This window comes from Microcaecilia unicolor, chromosome 2 (genome assembly GCF_901765095.1).
Source record: "Microcaecilia unicolor chromosome 2, aMicUni1.1, whole genome shotgun sequence".
NCBI classification, from domain to species: Eukaryota; Metazoa; Chordata; class Amphibia; order Gymnophiona; family Siphonopidae; genus Microcaecilia; species Microcaecilia unicolor.
The window spans coordinates 557,234,750-557,253,700 of NC_044032.1; the positions used below are offsets into that span (position 1 = coordinate 557,234,750).

Here is an 18,951-nt window from a genome sequence, read left to right on the forward strand (position 1 = left end):
TCAGCACTTTTTGAGGCTGAGGAATTTGGAAGGGACGTCCCAGAGTCAGATTGGACCAAATCGTCCACCAATACAGGGATTCGAGAAAACTCGTGGACAGGTGGATTACGTCTTCTAGATCCCCAGCAGCCTGGAACCACTGGGAAGCTAGGGTCCATTGAGCAGATCTCATGTGAAGGCGGGCCATGGGAGTCACATGGACTGTGGAGGCCATGTGGCCTAGCAATCTCAACATCTGCCGAGCTGTGATCTGCTGGGACGCTCACACCCGCGAGACGAGGGACAACAAGTTGTTGGCTCTTGTCTCTGGGAGATAGGCGTGAGCTGTCCGAGAATCCAGCAGAGCCCCTATGAATTCGAGTCTCTGCACTGGGAGAAGATGGGACTTTGGATAATTTATCACAAACCCCAGTAGCTCCAGGAGGCGAATAGTCATCTGCATGGACTGCAGGGCTCCTGCCTCGGATGTGTTCTTTACCAGCCAATCGTCGAGATATGGGAACACGTGCACCCCCAGCCTGCGAAGCGCCGCTGCTACTACAGCCAAGCACTTTGTGAACACCCTGGGCGCAGAGGCGAGCCCAAAGGGTAGCACACAGTACTGGAAGTGACGTGTGCCCAGCTGAAATCGCAGATACTGTCTGTGAGCTGGCAGTATCGGGATGTGTGTGTAGGCATCCTTCAAGTCCAGAGAGCATAGCCAATCGTTTTCCTGAATCATGGGAAGGAGGGTGCCCAGGGAAAGCATCCTGAACTTTTCTTTGACCAGATATTTGTTCAGGGCCCTTAGGTCTAGGATGGGACGCATCCCCCCTGTTTTCTTTTCCACAAGGAAGTACCTGGAATAGAATCCCAGCCCTTCTTGCCCGGATGGCACGGGCTCGACCGCATTGGCGCTGAGAAGGGCGGAGAGTTCCTCTGCAAGTACCTGCTTGTGCTGGAAGCTGTAAGACTGAGCTCCCGGAGGACAATTTGGAGGTTTTGAGGCCAAATTGAGGGTGTATCCTTGCCGGACTATTTGGAGAACCCACTGATCGGAGGTTATGAGAGGCCACCTTTGGTGAAAAGCTTTCAACCTCCCTCCGACTGGCAGGTCGCCCGGCACTGACACTTGGATGTCGGCTATGCTCTGCTGGAGCCAGTCAAAAGCTCGTCCCTTGCTTTTGCTGGGGAGCCGAGGGGCCTTGCTGAGGCGCACGCTGCTGACGAGAGCGAGCGCGCTGGGGCTTAGCCTGGGCCGCAGGCTGTCGGGAAGGAGGATTGTACCTACGCTTGCCAGAAGAGTAGGGAACAGTCTTCCTTCCCCCAAAAAATCTTCTACCTGTAGAGGTAGAGGCTGAAGGCTGCCGGCGGGCGAACTTGTCGAATGCGGTGTCCCGCTGGTGGAGTTGCTCTACCACCTGTTCGACTTTCTCGCCAAAAATGTTATCCGCACGGCAAGGCGAGTCCGCAATCCGCTGCTGGATTCTATTCTCCAGGTCGGAGGCACGCAGCCATGAGAGCCTGCGCATCACCACACCTTGAGCAGCGGCCCTGGACGCAACATCAAAGGTGTCATACACCCCTCTGGCCAGGAATTTTCTGCATGCCTTCAGCTGCCTGACCACCTCCTGAAAAGGCTTGGCTTGCTCAGGGGGGAGCGCATCAACCAAGCCCGCCAACTGCCGCACATTGTTCCGCATGTGTATGCTCGTGTAGAGCTGGTAGGACTGAATTTTGGCCACGAGCATAGAAGAATGGTAGGCCTTCCTCCCAAAGGAGTCTAAGGTTCTAGAGTCCTTGCCCGGGGGCGCCGAAGCATGCTCCCTAGAACTCTTAGGGCCAAATCCACAACTCCAGAATCATGAGGCAACTGAGTGCGCATCAGATCTGGGTCCCCATGGATCCGGTACTGGGACTCGATCTTCTTGGGAATGTGGGGATTAGTTAAAGGCTTGGTCCAGTTCGCCAGCAATGTCTTTTTTAGGACATGGTGCATGGGTACAGTGGACGCTTCCTTAGGTGGAGAAGGATAGTCCAGGAGCTCAAACATTTCAGCCCTGGGCTCGTCCTCCACAACCACCGGGAAGGGGATGGCCGTAGACATCTCCCGGACAAAGGAAGCAAAAGACAGACTCTCGGGAGGAGAAAGCTGTCTCTCAGGAGAGGGAGTGGGATCGGAAGGAAGACCCTCAGACTCCTCGTCAGAGAAATATCTGGGATCTTCTTCCTCTTCCCACGAGGCCTCACCCTCGGTGTCAGACACAAGTTCACGGACCTGTGTCTGCAACCGTGCCCGACTCGACTCTGTGGAGCCACGTCCACGATGGGGGCGTCGAGAGGTAGACTCCCTCGCCCGCATCGACGAAGCGAAGCTCCGCCGACGTAGTCGGGGAGCCTTCCTGGGAGGCGACGGCAGCCGGTACCGCACGCGGCACCGACGCCGGAGACCTCACCTCGGGCGATGGGCCAGCCGGCGCCACGCTCGACGGTACCGGTGGCGCAAGCACCGCCGGTACCGGAGGGGTAGGGCGCAACAGCTCTCCCAGAATCTCTGGGAGAACGGCCCGGAGGCTCTCGTTCAGAGCGGCTGCAGAGAAAGGCATGGAGGTCGATGCAGGCGTCGACGTCAGAACCTGTTCCGGGCGTGGAGGCTGTTCCGGGCTGTCCAGAGTGGAGCGCATTGACACCTCCTGAACAGAGGGTGAGCGGTCCTCTCGGTGCCGATGCCTGGTGGGTGCCGACTCCCTCGGCGACCCAGAGCTCTCGGTGCCGACCCAGGAAGGAGACCGATGACGATGCTTCTTCGGTTTCTTGGAACGAAGCATGTCACCGGAGCTTCCCGGCACCGACGAGGAGGACGTAGAATCCAGTCGTCGCTTCCTCGAGGCCGAGGCCGAAGGAGGTCGGTCTCGGGGGGGCTGTACCGCAGGAGCCCTCAGGGTAGGGGGAGATCCACCCGAAGGCTCACCGCCACCAGCAGGGGAATGGACAGCCCTCACCTGCACTCCAGACGAAGCACCACCGTCCGACGACATCAGCAGACGAGGTCCCGGTACCACCGACGTCGATGCAGCTATCCGATGTCTCGGCGCCGATGCAGAGGGCCGATGCCTCGATGCACTCGATGCACTGGCGGCCGAGGATGAAGCTCTGGACGCTGAAGACGTCGATGCACTCGATACCCCCGGTGCCGATGCCGACGAAGAGCCCGAGAACAAAACGTTCCACTGGGCCAATCTCGCTACCTGAGTCCGCTTTTGCAAAAGGGAACACAGACTACAGGCCTGCAGGCGGTGCCCAGCCCCTAAGCACTGAAGACACGACGCGTGCCTGTCAGTGAGCGAGATGACCCGGGCGCACTGGGTGCACTTTTTGAAGCCGCTGGTAGACTTCGATGTCATGGGCGGAAAAATCACGCCGGCGAGATCAAAAGTCGAAATGGCGGAAAAGGCACCGAAAAAACAAGGGGAAGAAAACTTCGACCCGAGGCCTAAAAGCGGCCTACCCCGACGACGAAAGAAAACTTACCGGGGCGAAAGCTGAAAATAGCGGGGGGAGAAAAGACCAAGAGTCTTTCCCACACAGAACTAGAATTTTTTTCTTTTTCTTTTCGAAAAACACACGACGAACGCGCGAGGTCGACTTTGCGGGGCCCGACACGGCGAAACAAGACCGTACCGAGCGCGGACAAAAGAAGACTGACGAACACGAGCCGGTTCGGGCGGGAAGACGGCCGCGCATGCGCGGTGCGCATGGGCGCGCGAGGACTAGCAAAGGCCTTTGCTAGTGAAGTTTCCGATTGGAGGGGCTGCCGTGGACGTCACCCATCAGTGAGAACAAGCAGCCTGCTTGTCCTCGGAGAAATGAAATTATCCCCCAGTAGCCGGGCGGTAACTCCAAATTGACGTGCATATGCGCTGTATATAATTACTACTACTTAGCATTTCTATAGCGCTGCCAGGGTTACGCAGCGCTGTACAAGTTTAAACATGGGGAAAGACAGTCCCTGCTCAAGAGAGCTTACAATCTAAAGGTAAAAACTATGTAGTCAGTGTAGGTATCAGGAATGGGAAGGTAGTTAGGCACCAAAAGCAAGGGAGAAGAGATGGGCCTTGAGTAAGGACTTGAAAATGGGCAGGCCCTGTCATGCCCGCTGTGTAACCCAGAGGCACGAGCTCACATTACAGGCTTACAAAAAAGATAACACGAAGCAACTTTCCTTGCAAGGTGTTTGATAAAGAATGTAGTTTAGGGGCTTTTTCTGTTATCAGAGCTGGAACACAGATAAATGATTGCTGGTGAAATGGACTTAGTAAAAGGGCCCCTTAGTTTGCAGAAGGCAGCAACTCTTATTCCACCACATCTAAATAGTAAGTCTTGTTTTTGATTAAATGCATTAAAGAAGAATTGGATCAGGAGTTTGAGTTTATCTGGTGATGTTAAAATACAACTGCATGTCAGAACATTGTAAGTCATGCTGTTGGTGACAGAACAGTAAATCTCATGCAAAAGCATATTAAGGCTTGGGAGCAAAACACAGGGATTCCTTCAAGGAGCTTTAAAGTTTCAGCACATTTACTCAATATTTTAAATTACAGAGAACAATTTTGGATTCTTACACTACACACCGTTACTCCTCTTGGGTTCAATAAGTAAGTGGAGTGGATGACATTGGTCTAATCCAGTCCTCTGATTGATGTTGGTAAATCATGTGATACTGTTTAAAAGGTTTAATTGAAGAAAAATGTCATGACCAGATTGGAATGTACCACGGGAGAGAACCTTCTAATCCATTTTGCTGTTGGTTGTCAATGAAGACATATTTGGATTAACTAAATAGTTCTCTTTTGATAAAGCTTTTTTTCTTTCTTTTTTCTAGGAGACTAGCCTGTGACATAGCCACGTGGCAAAACATGAATTCATGTTGGCATTATTTGCCTCCTTGTTATATGATTTCATCTCTTGAGAAGATAAATTATTTTTTGAATTTTAAATTTTATTGCATATTAGAATACTTCATAAAAAGTTTACAAAAAGTTTAAAAATCTCGATCAATGAACAATATGAAATTGCCCTGTTGCTAAATAGCTATATTCAGGCTATCTGAAAATTCTGACAGATAATTGTTAGCTTTAAAATGTATATAAAAAGGTGGAATGTTTTGTTTGATATTGTGAATTTTCCCAACTTTTTTGACGATTTAGTGCTGGTGTGCTTGAGTCATTTTGTTTTTTTGCATGATAATGAACCAACGCAGACCAAATGGTTCTGCCACGGTGCATTCCAATATGGCCATGGATTTTATTTCTTCAATTAATCCTTTTGAACAGTTCTCTACAGTTTTAATAGCATTCAAAATTACCACCCTCCTGGGGGGAGGAAGTGACGTCACCGACTACAATGGTCGCCTGAAGAACGAGTTCCTGCTCCCCTCTTAGTTCCATTATACTTCTATTTCAGCAAATAATATTATCAGTGTTGTGGTTGAGAGAGCTGCAGTAGGAACTTTAGGAGCATCGGTTTTTCTATCTATAATGATGAACAGGCAAGCGGATCTGTCTCAGTTTGGATTTTCCAATGCGGCCGCAAACCGCGTGGCAAGCCCGACATCGGAGACCCCGCGACTGCCTCAACTCTTGGGAGGATCCTCCCCGGTAGACCTATTCGGGGCTGCTATAGATCTAGACCACACGGAAGCAATACCCTTCGCTGAATTTATGGAATGGTTGCAGGAGATTTGAGGGGATCTCAAGGCAGACCGCGCTGACCTGGCGACCCTGGGAGCAGACCTCCGGGGAGAGATTTGAGAACTAGGATCACGGATGGAGGATGCAGAAACTCAACTGAATGATCACGCGGAGGAGCTGAGTGCGATAAATCAGCAATTTGCTGAAACGCATGCGGATTTTCAACAGATTACTGATAAAACCGAGGACCTGGAAAATAGGAGTCGTCGGTGTAACTTACGTTTTCGGTGGCTGCCTGAAGTGCCGTTATACCAAGACTGTGAAGCAACAATAAAACAAATAGTCAGCTTGCTGCTGACAGAGGCGGGCGCGCTGATGGACCCTGGAGTGATCTTGTTGGAGCGCTCTCATAGAGCCTTAGGTCCTGCCAGAGGGACTCTTTCTAAAGATATAATTGCTTGCTTCCAAGATTTTAAGATTAAAGAGCAGGTGATGCAAGAGGCTCGCAAAGCTCACAATTTCAAGTGGAATTCTTACATCATCGAGATTTATCAGGATCTGGCCTCGGCCACCTTGAAACTTAGAGCGGCATTGAAGCCAGTTACTCTAAAGCTTCGTGAAATGGGTATCAAATATCGTTGGAGACACCCGTTTGCCCTGGTTTTCTACAAAGATGGCCGCATGCACCAAGTTAAATCCATAGAGGACGTTCAGGTGGTTCTACCTGACTCAGGTATGGGGAAAAGTAGGGTGGGTAACTGGGAAGGGGGTTGTTAAAAATGACTGTAACATTCTTCTGCAAGTTATTAGTTGTATTGGAGAACGTGTCTAGCTGGATATTTTGTTATAGTCTTCTTTTTGGTGCAAAAATTCAAAAATAAACATTTTAAAAAAATTACCACCCTCCTACTCTTCAGGTACATGGTCAATTATTCGCCAACGAATATCAGAAACTTGATGTTTTTCCTGCTCCCTATGTTGTACCAGTGGAGCATCTTTATTATGAGTCATTAGTCTGGATTTATATTCAATAAGGTGCAACTTTATCAAAAGATCTTGTTACAGAGGCATAAGATAATATAAATCACCACAGAAGTTGAACAATCAGAATGTAAACGAGAACAAATACATCACTTAGGGCTCCTTTTTCAAAGCCGCTTCGTTGCATTTATCATGCCAAATTCGCTAGCGCGGCTTTGTAAAAAGAGCACTTAGTTTGAGGTTCTATCCAGAAGGGTCCACTTAATAAACTAGCACACCATTGACCACTACACACCATCAGATCCATTATAGATATTCACTGTAGGGCTTCCATGTTTCCTGGAAAGTGAAGATACTTACCTGTAGCAGGTATTCTCCGAGGACAGCAGGCCTTATATCTCATAAGTGGGGTAACACGACCCACATTGCCCAGTCTGGAGCTTAAAAGAGAGCTTTTTGGAGTGCAAGCCAAGCACCACTGCACATGCGCGGGAGCCTTCTCACTCGCTGCAAGAGCACAGTTCCTGCAGTACAATACTAAAGCAGTACAATACTAAAGCAGAAGAAATAAAAACAGGAGACTCCAAGGGGAGGTAGAAGGGCTTGTGAGAATATAAGGCCTGTTGTCCTCGGAGAATACCTGCTATAGGTAGGTATCTTTGCTTTCTCCGAGGACAAGAAGGCCATAACTCTCACAAGTGGGGAATCCCTAGCAACCAGGCTCACTGAAAACTACTACCACTGGTCAAATGGGCCTTGCAATAGCGAGGATACAACACAGATTAACCTGAAACTATATACAAACTGAGTGAGTGTGCAGCCTGGAACAGAATAAAATGGGCCTAGGAGGGTGATGTTGGATTCTGCAGTACTGGCTGTCCAAACCGACTGTCACATTGGGTATCCTGTTCCCAGTGTCAACAGGTCTAGCAGCCATATGTATTGATGCCCCTGTTGCCGATGCCAAGGATTGGGACCAGGCTCCCAAATTTTTCTCATGCTGAACCTCTCTGGCCAACTGGGTCCTTTTCTTCATACGAAGACACAAGACACAGTTGGAAGGGCTATGGTCAGGCTCCGGAAACTGAAGACTCCAAGGGCCCTGTTTACTAAGCCGCGCTGTAGGCGCGCAAACATTTTAGTGCACGCTGCTAGAGACATCCATAGGAATATAATGGGTGTCTCTATCATTAGCGTTCTCTAAAAAGTTAGTGCGCCGAAGGTTCCAAGATGGCGCTCTGAACGCACGCACCTGTAGTGGCTCCGAGTGTTTGTTGCAGACTGCTGTTTCTTCCGAGACCCACGATTCCTCGTTTTCAATGGGGAAGCGAAGGGGGAAGGTAAAGGAGGTCCCCTCGACTCCCGGACCATCGTCGGGTTTGAGACAATCTATTCTGCAATTTCCCACGGCGCTACCGGGTCCTCTCTGCACATCGACTCCCTCTGTAAACGCCGACGTATTGACGTCGATGGGAAGCGGAGACGGGGCTTCTTTGAGCCCCGTGGAACGCAGGGCTCCACCACAGCCGGGGAGTGAGTTATTTTCAGCAGCCCGAGCAGAAACGGACACCGGAGTGTTGAATCCGCAACTGTTAGAGGGGAGGACTGCTGTCAATCGGATTGGGACACAGGACCAGGCGTTTTCGGCCGATCTGGCCCTAAAGGTATTACCACAGCATATTGTGAATAAGTTATCACGTACTGAGTCCCCGTCCCACACCTCGGTACCAGCAGGTGGAATAATTAAACCCTTAAATGTGACGCTTGAGTCACTTTGGGATATGGTCTATGACACTCACTCCTCTATGCAAAAAATGTTGCAAGAAAATACTAATGATATTAAAACTCTTTCTGAAGCCGTTCTGATACAGGCACAAGTGACTGCGCAGCAGTCCTGTAAGATTGAAAGTTTGGACATTAAAATTCAAGAAATGGGGACTGTGGAATCCGTTATGGTTAAAGACAGTAATTTTCTACATAAACGGTTAGAATACCTGGAAAATCAAGCTCGTAGACTTAACCTTCGGTTCCTTAATTTCCCCAAATCTCCCTTAATTTCCCCAATGGACATGGTGAAAAAATATATGACGGATTTACTGGGAATGGATAAAGACTCATTGCCTCCTATAACTCGGGCTTATTATATCTGGAACACTAAGGGAACAAGGGGAGAATTTCCTATACGAGGGACGGAGGCAGAAATGAATCTTACTTCCTTCCTGGAAAGTTCTTTGGAAGTAATCACTCACAGGACGACTATGCTGGTCACTTTTGTGTTGGAACCAGACCGGAATGCAGTACTAAGGCTTTCCCTGAGACATTTAGATAGCTTGTTTATGGGTTCCAAGGTTAGGATTTTTCCAGATTTATCTAGGCCAACACAAATGAGACGCAGGGCCTTTTTGGAACTGCGACCCAGAGTTGAGACCATTAAAGCAAACTTTGTATTACGTTTTCCTTGTATTTGCAATGTAATGTTTGAAGGTAAACAGTTTCAATTTGTGGACCCTAAACAGCTTAAAGATTTCCTAGACGCTAGAGGTGATGTGAATGTTATATGCCCTCCCATACAACAGGCTGGAGTATAAACAGAGAGGTAGCAACTGCGTTATTGATTTAATACTTTTGTTTAAAAATTTTTCCTATCTTGGAACCAATTTCTTTTTCTTATGTGGACAAAAAAAAAATGTTCTCATTGTTTCCTTATGTGTTAATTGAAATGTTTTTCTGTTTATGGATTTAAATGTGAATTGCATGGTCAAAAAAAAAAAATAAAAATAAAAAAAAATAAAAAGTTAGTGCGCCTACAGTGCAGCTTAGTAAACTGGGCTTTAGAACGGGTGTCTGTAACAGAGATGGTCCGATTGTACCGGGTACAGCACTTAAAGCCACTGGGAACTTTCATGGACATAGAAGAAAAAACTTCTGTGGCCAAATTAAATGACATGATGGTGCCAAAAAAGGAGCCAAGCACCAGAGAAAAATGAAGGGAGAACCCAAATGAGGTCAAGGCCTAAAAGTGGCCTGATGATGCGGAAAAAGTAAAGAAACTTAAAAGCAGCAAAACGCACTAAAGACAATAAGAGGATAGGAGGAAGAGACCTGAAACACAGGAAAACACAAACAAGCCAAAAAACTAGCCGAAAGGCACTCAAAAAAACTCTACCAGACCGAGCTGTGAGGAGCAGGAAAAAAAATCACGTCCTATCCTCACTGTGGGAAGCCAAGCTCCACAAAGCTCTTGTAAACTTGTTATAAGCTCCGGACTGGGCAACGCAGGTTGCGTTACCCCACTTGTGAGAATTATGGTCTGCTTATCCTCGGAGAAAAATTTCTCCAATATTTCTCCCCTATTTATAAGACACTATAGGAGGTCTCTTCAAAACTGAATTCAGCTGTAAAACATGCCAATGGTCTTGAATGTATGTACTACTAAAGGATCCAGAGACAAAAATGGCAAAACACATACCAACATCACTGTATCCAGATGCTCACGGTATTCCAGCAACAACTGTCATTGAGCAAAGTGTGCTCTCAAATACGCTTTCTGAATCACAGTCCTTGGATAGCCCCACTATAGACATCTGTCAAAACTGCCACTTGAAATTTAAATTCAGGCAGCAAGGAACACAAGAACTGACTAATTGGGAGACTGCAACATAAACTATGAAATTGCAAATAATTATTTCGATCTGTCTCCTTATAGTATAAAGTTGTAGAAATACCAGTTCTATCCTTCATAATACAGATGTCCACAAGATTAATACATGTCTGATGGTAAGCAGCTATAAATTTCAAATTACAATCCAGTGTGTTCAACCAATCTATAAAAGATGCCTCAGTGCTATTCCCCTCCCCTCCCAAAAAAATGGGGCACAAGAGTTGGAGAGTACAGCACAGCACTATTTTGGGCAACGCGGTCCAAGAGCACCACACGTGAAAGATAAGTGATGATGCTAATATTGCTTTTGAATAATGAGAAAAGAGTGATATATATACACACATAACAATAGTTACTAAGGGACTAGCAATACCGCAGGAAGTACTTTACAATATAATAGGTTTTTTGGCCAATGATGAAGGTAAGATCCCCGTGATCTGTTTCAGCTCTGATAGATTGATTAAGATCTAGGAGCTCTTTGAGGCCTATTTTCCCTGCGAAGCGGCATACTGTTTTGAATACAGTTAAAATTAAAGTCATTTTTTCGGCAGCGGATTATTTTGTGAAAGTTGGTTTCAGATACTAGTATATCCGCACCCCAATATCAGTACAATTTAGTATATATATACACACACATACATACACATAGACATACCTACATATACATATATCTCATTCAAAAAGCATTTCCATAATTGTGCATATATAAAGTGGCCACTGAGGGTGCTAATGTAGCTCCCAAAGCGACTCCATGGACTTGTTGGTAAAACACTCCATCAAACCAAAAATAGCTATTTTTAATCACCAATGTAGCTAGTTATACAAGGAACTTAGACAAAATATGGGAGGGTTGATCATATCTAGCTAAAGCATCTGCAATAACTTCCAATGCTGTCTACTGTGGGATATCTCTCTATATAAAACGCACCTCCAACGTTCGAATGAAGCCTCACTTACCCAACGTTCCAAAAGTGAAGGGGGTGAGATCGCTTTGTGTCTGCCCCGCCCACGCGTCAAACTTGACGTCGAGGGCGGAGCGTCAGGGAAGGAGGCGGCGCTCCTGACGTCTCTAGCTTTCCCTTCGCTGTGTTCCGCCTTCTTCTGACGTCAAGGATGACGTCAGAAGAAGGCGGAACACAGCGAAGGGAAGGCTACATGTCGGGAGCGCCGCCTCCTTCCCTGACGCTGGGCTGCCGGAACCGCCACGGAGGTAAATTTAAAAAGAAAAAAAAAACAAAAACAGATGTTGGGGGGGAGAGAAGAGGGTGGGCAGTAAAGTTGAACAATGGGAGCAGGAGGGCAGGGGAGAAACGACAGCATGGATGCGAAGGGGGGGGGCATGGATGTGAAGGGGGGGAGGGGAGAAGAGGCCGGGCCAGGCTGGGACATGGGAGAGAGAGGAGCATGGATGCGAGGGGGGGGACATGGAAGGGAGAGAGGGGAATTGCTGGAAAGGGATGAATGGAGGGGGCAGGGGACATAGGAGCATGGATGGGCATGGATTGGGAGGGCAGGGCTCAGGGAGAGAGGGGAATTGCTGGAAAGGGATGAATGGAGGGGGGCAGGGGACAGAGGAGCATGGATGGGCATGGATTGGGAGGGCAGGGCTCAGGGAGAGAGGGGAATTGCTGGAAAGGGATGAATGGAGGGGGCAAGGGATAGAGGAGCATGGATGGGCATGGATTGGGAGGGCAGGGCTCAGGGAGAGAGGGGAATTGCTGGATAGGGATGAATGGAGGGGCAGGGGACAGAGGAGCATGGATGGGCATGGATTGGGAGGGCAGGGCTCAGGGAGAGAGAGGAATTGCTAGAAAGGGATGGAGGGGGCAAGGGACAGAGGAGCATGGATGGGCATGGATTGGGAGGTCAGGGCTCAGGGAAAGAGGGGAATTGCTGGATAGGGATGAATGGAGGGGACAGATGGGCATGGATGGATATGGATTGCAGGACAGGGCTCAGGGAGAGAGGGGAATTGCTGGATAGGGATGAATGGAGGGGGCAGGTGACAGGAGCATGGATGGGCATGGATTGGGAGGGCAGGGCTCAGGGAGAGAGGGGAATTGCTGGATAGGGATGAATGGAGGGGACAGATGGGCATGGATGGATATGGATTGCAGGGCAGGGCTCAGGGAGAGAGGGGAATTGCTGGATAGGGATGAATGGAGGGGGCAGGTGACAGAGGAGCATGGATGGGCATGGATTGGGAGGGCAGGGCTCAGGGAGAGAGGGGAATTGCTGGAAAAGGATGAATGGAGGGGGCAGGGGACAGATGGGCATGGATTGGGAGGGCAGGGCTCACACTCTCTCTCATATACAATGTCTTTCTGACTCACACTCTCACACACTCTGTCTCACACTGTATCACATTCACTCTCTATGTGCCACACAGTCACTCACACACTCGCTTGGTCTCATACACTCACTCTCACAGAGAATCTGTGTCTCACACACACTCTCTCTCTCGCACACACACACACACACACACACACTCTCTCTCACACTGTGTCTCACATACACACTTGCACACACTCTCATTCTCACACACACACACTCTCACAAACACACTCACACCCAGACTCACTCTCTCTCTCACACACACACTCACACTTTCACTCTGTCTCTCACACAGTCACTCTCACATACACTCTCCCAAACATACACACTCCGAGGAAAACCTTGCTAGCGCCCGTTTCATTTGTGTCAGAAACGGGCCTTTTTTACTAGTTTCTATATAAAAGGCAGTTACATTCAAAGTAACAAACCAGAACAGATCACTAACATTGATTATCCTGCTTATAATCGAAAGAGAAAAATGCCTATATTGCGACCCAAATCGGGAGATGGGCGTCTTTCTCCCATGGGCGCCCAAATCGGTATAATCAAAAGCCGATTTTGGGCGTTTCCAACTGCAATCCGTCACGGAAACGGGTAAAGTTGACGGGGGCATGTCGGAGGCGTGGTGAAGGCAGAACTGGGGCGTGGTTATCGGCCAAGGAAAGATGGGTGTCTTTAGCTGATAATCGAAAAAAAAAGGCATTTTTACCACGATTTTGGGTCACTTTTTTTGGACCCTTTTTTTTCACGAACAGGTCCCAAAAAAGTGCCCCAACTGACCAGATGACCACTGGAGGGAATCGGGGATGACCTCCCCGGACTCCCCCAGTGGTCACTAACCCCCTCCCACCAAAAAAAAATCACTTTAAAAACTTTTTTCCCAGCCTCTATGCCAGCCTCAAATGCCGTACCCACCTCCATGACAGCAGAATGTGTTCTATCCTGTGACAGCCTTTCCCTGGTTCTGATGTGGCTCTCGGGTGAGTGTGACACCCTTTCTGTTATGCGCACTGCAGAGTCACATCAGCAATGCATTATGGTGGGTGTAGGGTATTGGGCTCCGTGATTCCACTAGCTTGTGGCAAATGCTCACAATGTTGGTAGTTGGTAGGCTCTACTCCCATGGTGCTTTTCCCCCTGCTTACTGGGTCAGAGTGTGCCCTGTTTTGTTTCCGGTAGTCCATGAGGTAGTGGCCATTTTTGTAAGCCAGTTTTAGATCCCTTTCACGTGTTAGCCACGTTACAGAACTTAGTTCTTACCTTGAATGTGGCTGAAAGAGGGCATTGTACACCATTCTGCCAGCTCTGACCTACTGCTAATCTCAGTACCAGGGAGACTCGTTGCCAGTGGGGCACAACCTCTGATCTGCAGTTAACTGTGAGTAAGCGTGCTTATTCCAATAAAGGACGTTTTTGGAGAGATTAGTCTTCAGGTGTCAACTGGTGTGCCAATGTTATATAGCAGCAACAAGTCCTGGAGGCCTGCGTGTATGCAGATCCCTGGAGCACTTTTAGTGGGTACCGCAGTGCACTTCAGCCAGGTGGACCCAGGCCCATCCCCCCCCCCCCCCCCCACCTGTAACGCTTGTGCTGGTAAATGGGAGGCCTCCAAAACCCACTGTACACACATGTAGGTGCCCCCTTCACCCCTAAGAGCTATGGTAGTGTTGTACATTTGTGGGTAGTGGGTTTTGGGGGAGGGGGGTTGGGTGCTCAGCACCCGTGGTAAGGGAGCTATGCCTGTGGGAGCATTATCTGAAGTCCACCGCACTGACATCTAGGGTGCCCAGTTGGTATCCTGGCATGTCAGGGGGGCGAGTGTACTACGAATCGTGGCCCCTCCCACGACCAAATGGCTCGGATTAGGACGTTTTTGAGCTGGGCGTTTTTAGTTTCCATTATCACTAAAAAAAACCAAACACCCAGCTGAAAAACGTCCATTTTTTCGAAAATACGGTCTGTCCCGCCTCTTCACGTACCCGTTTTCGGACATAGACGCCCATGGAGATAGGCGTTCGCATTCGATTATGCCCCTTCACATCTTACAAAAGATGTAGCATATGAGATGATCACTGGTTTGCGGTTCAGTATCATCTATATTATCAATGAAACACACGTCTCAGGTATAGTTTCACATTAAATTTTGCAAGTGAAGCCAAAAGTCATCCCAAAACTGTTTAATTTTAGCACATCCCCAGAGGCAATAGATATAGGTTCCCTTATCATGGACACATTTAATACAGCAAGCTTCCTGGCTATACTTTAGTTACCTAGGTTGGAGGCATACAAGAGAATTCTATAAATGGCGCTTAAAATTGTATGTGCAAATTTGGGCATGCGTCCAATTTATGTGCGCATTTAAGTAATGAGCCTGTTAATGCCAATAATTGGGTGCTATCAATTATTGGCGCTAATTGACAACAATTTGGATTTACGCATGCATCTTGCTATGCACTATTCTATAAAGATAATCATGTAGATCCTTTAGCACACAACTGAAAAGGGCATGGCCATGGGAAGGTCGGGGCATTCACGAAAGATGCATGCACTATTATATAATTCGGGGATCTTCAACTAAATTAGGCACGGGGATTTATGCCAGGGTTCAGCTGGTGTAAATATTTGTGCCTTAAAGTTGGGTGCGGATCTCAGCAATACACGCTATTCTATAAATGCTGCCCAACTTGGAGCACCATTTATAGAACAGCGCTCAGCACTCATTTTTTCCAGTGCCCAAATGTGGGCACCATTTACTGAATTTAGTCCATAGAGTCTATGTAACATTTTAAGATGGGTCTCCTGTAACTGTGCAGATTCTACCAAAGAATGCCCACCCAAGATTGCCTCTAAAAGATCTTCTGCTGTGTATTCTTGCCCCAAGTCCTGCTCTCATTCAGTAACTGTAGCCCAAAAGAGATTCCCCAAAGATTTAGTCTGATGTACCCTGGGGTCTTCTCCCACAGCATATTCCCAAGATGTGGTCTGCAAACAAGGACCTTGATTCAGTAGAGTTGTTGCATAATGATGAACTTGCACATATTTAAACATATAAAATGGTCCTGGCCCATAATATTTGGACAACATATCAAAAGATAAGATCTCTTTGGGTCCTTCATCAATCACAGGTCGTAATTGTTAGATACCTTTCTTATGCAGCTCCTGAAACCCTGAACCTTCAAGACCAGGGAGAAATGCACCATTCCCTACCAGAGGAAGGTTGGGGGGGGGGGGGGGGGATACTTGTATGCCCTAAGACCTAAGCATATGTTGCCATGCAGGCAGTGGCTTTAAAACCTCCGACTGCCGTGGGCTGAATATTGGGGGTACATATGTAAGACCATTTGCTATCTACCCTATTTTTTCTAATATCTTTAAAAACTAAATATTACAAAATATTTTATACATTATACGACTGATATTCAGCGCTATTTAACCAGCCAGAAACTGCTCTGGGACAGTTAAATGGCACTTAACTAACTATAAGTGAATATTCAGCAGGAGATAGCTGGTTATCTCCCACTGGATATTCGCGGTCGATGCAAAGCAGCAAATCGGTTATATCACAAGATATTACTGGGTATCTGCGAATACTCAGCCCTTTGCCGGCCAAGTTAAGCAGCCAAAATTGGGCCACCAAAATAGCAGGCCTATCTTTGGCCACTATAAACGTAACCAACCAATACTGAATATTGACTTAGCCAGCTAAGTTTATAGTGGCCAAAAATAAACCGGAAATGGCCTGGCAGTGAATATCCGGGCTCACCACTGTCCACGGGAGTTAGCTGGGCTGCCCTCCCATGGTCTGAATATAAGCCCCTATATTTATGTATAAAATATATCCCATGCTATCTCCAATTCTAGCCAGCTTACAATTAACATACATAATAAAAACAGGAGTACTCATAAATAGTAAATATGTAAATAGTTGGCATTTCACATTTTTAAACACAATTCATGTGAATTAAAACTGGTCATACCCTGAACAAAAAGTAGCCCCTACTTTGAATTCCTCCAGGTCCTTGAAGTTCCTCCTGAAACAAGAACATATATCTGAAATCAAATTACAATAAACAGAATTTTGGAGACACAGAATATTTTGATAGTATGTATTGATGTATATACTCTACTTACTAAGTTCCCTAAGGGCCCCTGTATTTGCTACTGAGACTTTTGAGCTTCCTGATATATTTTTTTGTCTCATTTTATTGCTGAAGCTCAAGTTGTTACCAAACTGTTTCATAATTTTATCTTTGAATAAAGAATCCTTTACTTGAAGAAAGAGAAATATGTTTCCTTTTAGCCTGTAGAAGACATTCATTCTTTTTTGTTGTTGTTGGTTTTGGCTTTAAAAGGTTACCAGCAAGATTCCTATACAATTCACTGATTTATAATCAAATTATCACTTAATTACAAAAAGCAGCTTAAAAACTAGAAATAAGATTGCTTCTATGAACTCACTAATCTGCCCATTTCCTCATCTACCACAATACTGCATACCTTAACATAAGAAAAGCCATGCTGAGTCCACTGAACCCAACATCAACAACTACCAAAAAAATTAACAGTCGATATTCAAAACAATTTAACCAGCTAAAAATGGCCGCTTAATGGTTAAATTGTTTATTTGGGACTATCTGCTAATTTTCAGCAGCACTTAAGTGGTTATCACCAATGATAAATAGCGGTTAGCACCTAAATGAAAGCCAGCTATTTTGGGGACGTTCCAGAAGTGGACTTGGCCAGTTAAGTGCCGATATTCAGAACTTAACCGGCAAGGGAAACATCATAAAAGTCCTATTTCTGTTCTGAATATCAACTTATGTTAAGTTCTGAGTATCGGCCATGTGTTAGCTGGCACTGAATAAATCGAACATTCAACGCCAAAGCTCACAAACGGCCCGGCATTGAATATTTGGGAATAATGCTGGTGGCAGTCAGCAAAACGTTCACCACTAACAGCTGAATATTTTTCTCATAGCTAATTTCTTTGGATAAGTAATGGCTCTCCCAAGTCTACCTGGCTAATAATTTTATGGACTTTTCCTCTTTTGAATCCTGCTATATTGGTTACCTTGATCAAATCCTCAGGCAACATATGCCATAGCTTATTTATGTGCTGTGTGAAAAAATGTTTATGATTTGTTTTCAATATGCTAGTCATTAGTTTCAAGAAGTGTCCTCTTGTTTTATTTTGTTTGAAAGGTCATTTAACCATTATATCTCCTCTCAGTCACCTTTTCTCCAAGCTGGAAAGCCCTTATCTGTTTAGTCTTTCTTCATTAAAGGAGGTGTTCTATCCTCTTTATAATTTTTGTTGTCTTTCTCAGAACCTTTTTAGGTCTACTATATCCTTTTTGAAACAAGGCAACCAGAAGTGCCCACAATACTCAGGTGCAGTTGTACGTACAAGGCATCTATAAAGAACAGAGCTACACATTGATTACAACTTTTAATCACAAGGTTAATCGCCTAGTGTTTCCCTCGTATTTCCTCCTGTACAGTGCAAAATATAGACAGCAGCTGTAAATTCTCAAAATTGACATATTTCAATTACTAAACTGAAAATAAAATAATTTGTCTTTATTAATTTTATTTATTTATTGGGATTTATTAACTGTCTATATGAAGAGATTCACCTAAGGCAGTGTACAGCAGGTACAATTTAACATAAAACTTACAAGTTTGTTAACAGCATAACAATAGTGAAATGACCAAATATAAGCATAAATACAATCAATGTTGTCTGGTGATTTTATTTTTCTAATCATCTTGTCCCCTGTCTCTGGTCTGTTTTTCTCTGTTTGTGTTTTCAACTCTTGTTCCCTCCTGTCCATTCACTATTTATTTTCTCTCCTCTCTTCTTTGCCTCCTGCAATATATCATTTTTCATGTTCAAATTTCTTCAATTTATTGATCTTGAGAACAAAACATAAGTGGAGGAGTAGCTTAATGGTTAGAGCAGTGGCCTGAGAATACAGGGAACTGGATTCATTTCCCACTGCATCTCCTTGTGACTCTGGGCAAATCACTTAACCCTCCATTGGTACAGGTACAAAAATAGCACCTGTATATAACTATGTAAACCACTTTGACTGTAACCACAGAAAGGCAGTATATCAAATCCCTTCGTTTTCCCTTTAAACAATATTCTCACAGTTACAGATAACCAATGTAGTCTTATACGAACAGGTGTAACCTGATCAAAGTTTTTCAATTTAAAAATTAATCTAGCAGCTGTATTCTGAAGTAGGATTTTTCTCAGCAATTTCAGTGAAATCCCAGTATAAACAGTTACAATAATCCAGT

General features: G+C 46.2%; 1 protein-coding gene across 3 annotated transcripts in view; it reads right to left on the reverse strand.

The window, feature by feature from the left end:
- Positions 1 to 18,951, reverse strand: part of NMU (neuromedin U) — a 232,876-nt gene that overhangs the window by 61,002 nt on the left and 152,923 nt on the right. For all 3 annotated transcript variants that reach the window (XM_030191402.1, XM_030191401.1, XM_030191400.1), the window contains one exon: positions 16,623 to 16,676. In XM_030191402.1, coding sequence (XP_030047262.1) covers positions 16,623 to 16,676 — 54 coding nt within the window. The remainder of the gene's footprint in view (positions 1 to 16,622; positions 16,677 to 18,951) is intronic.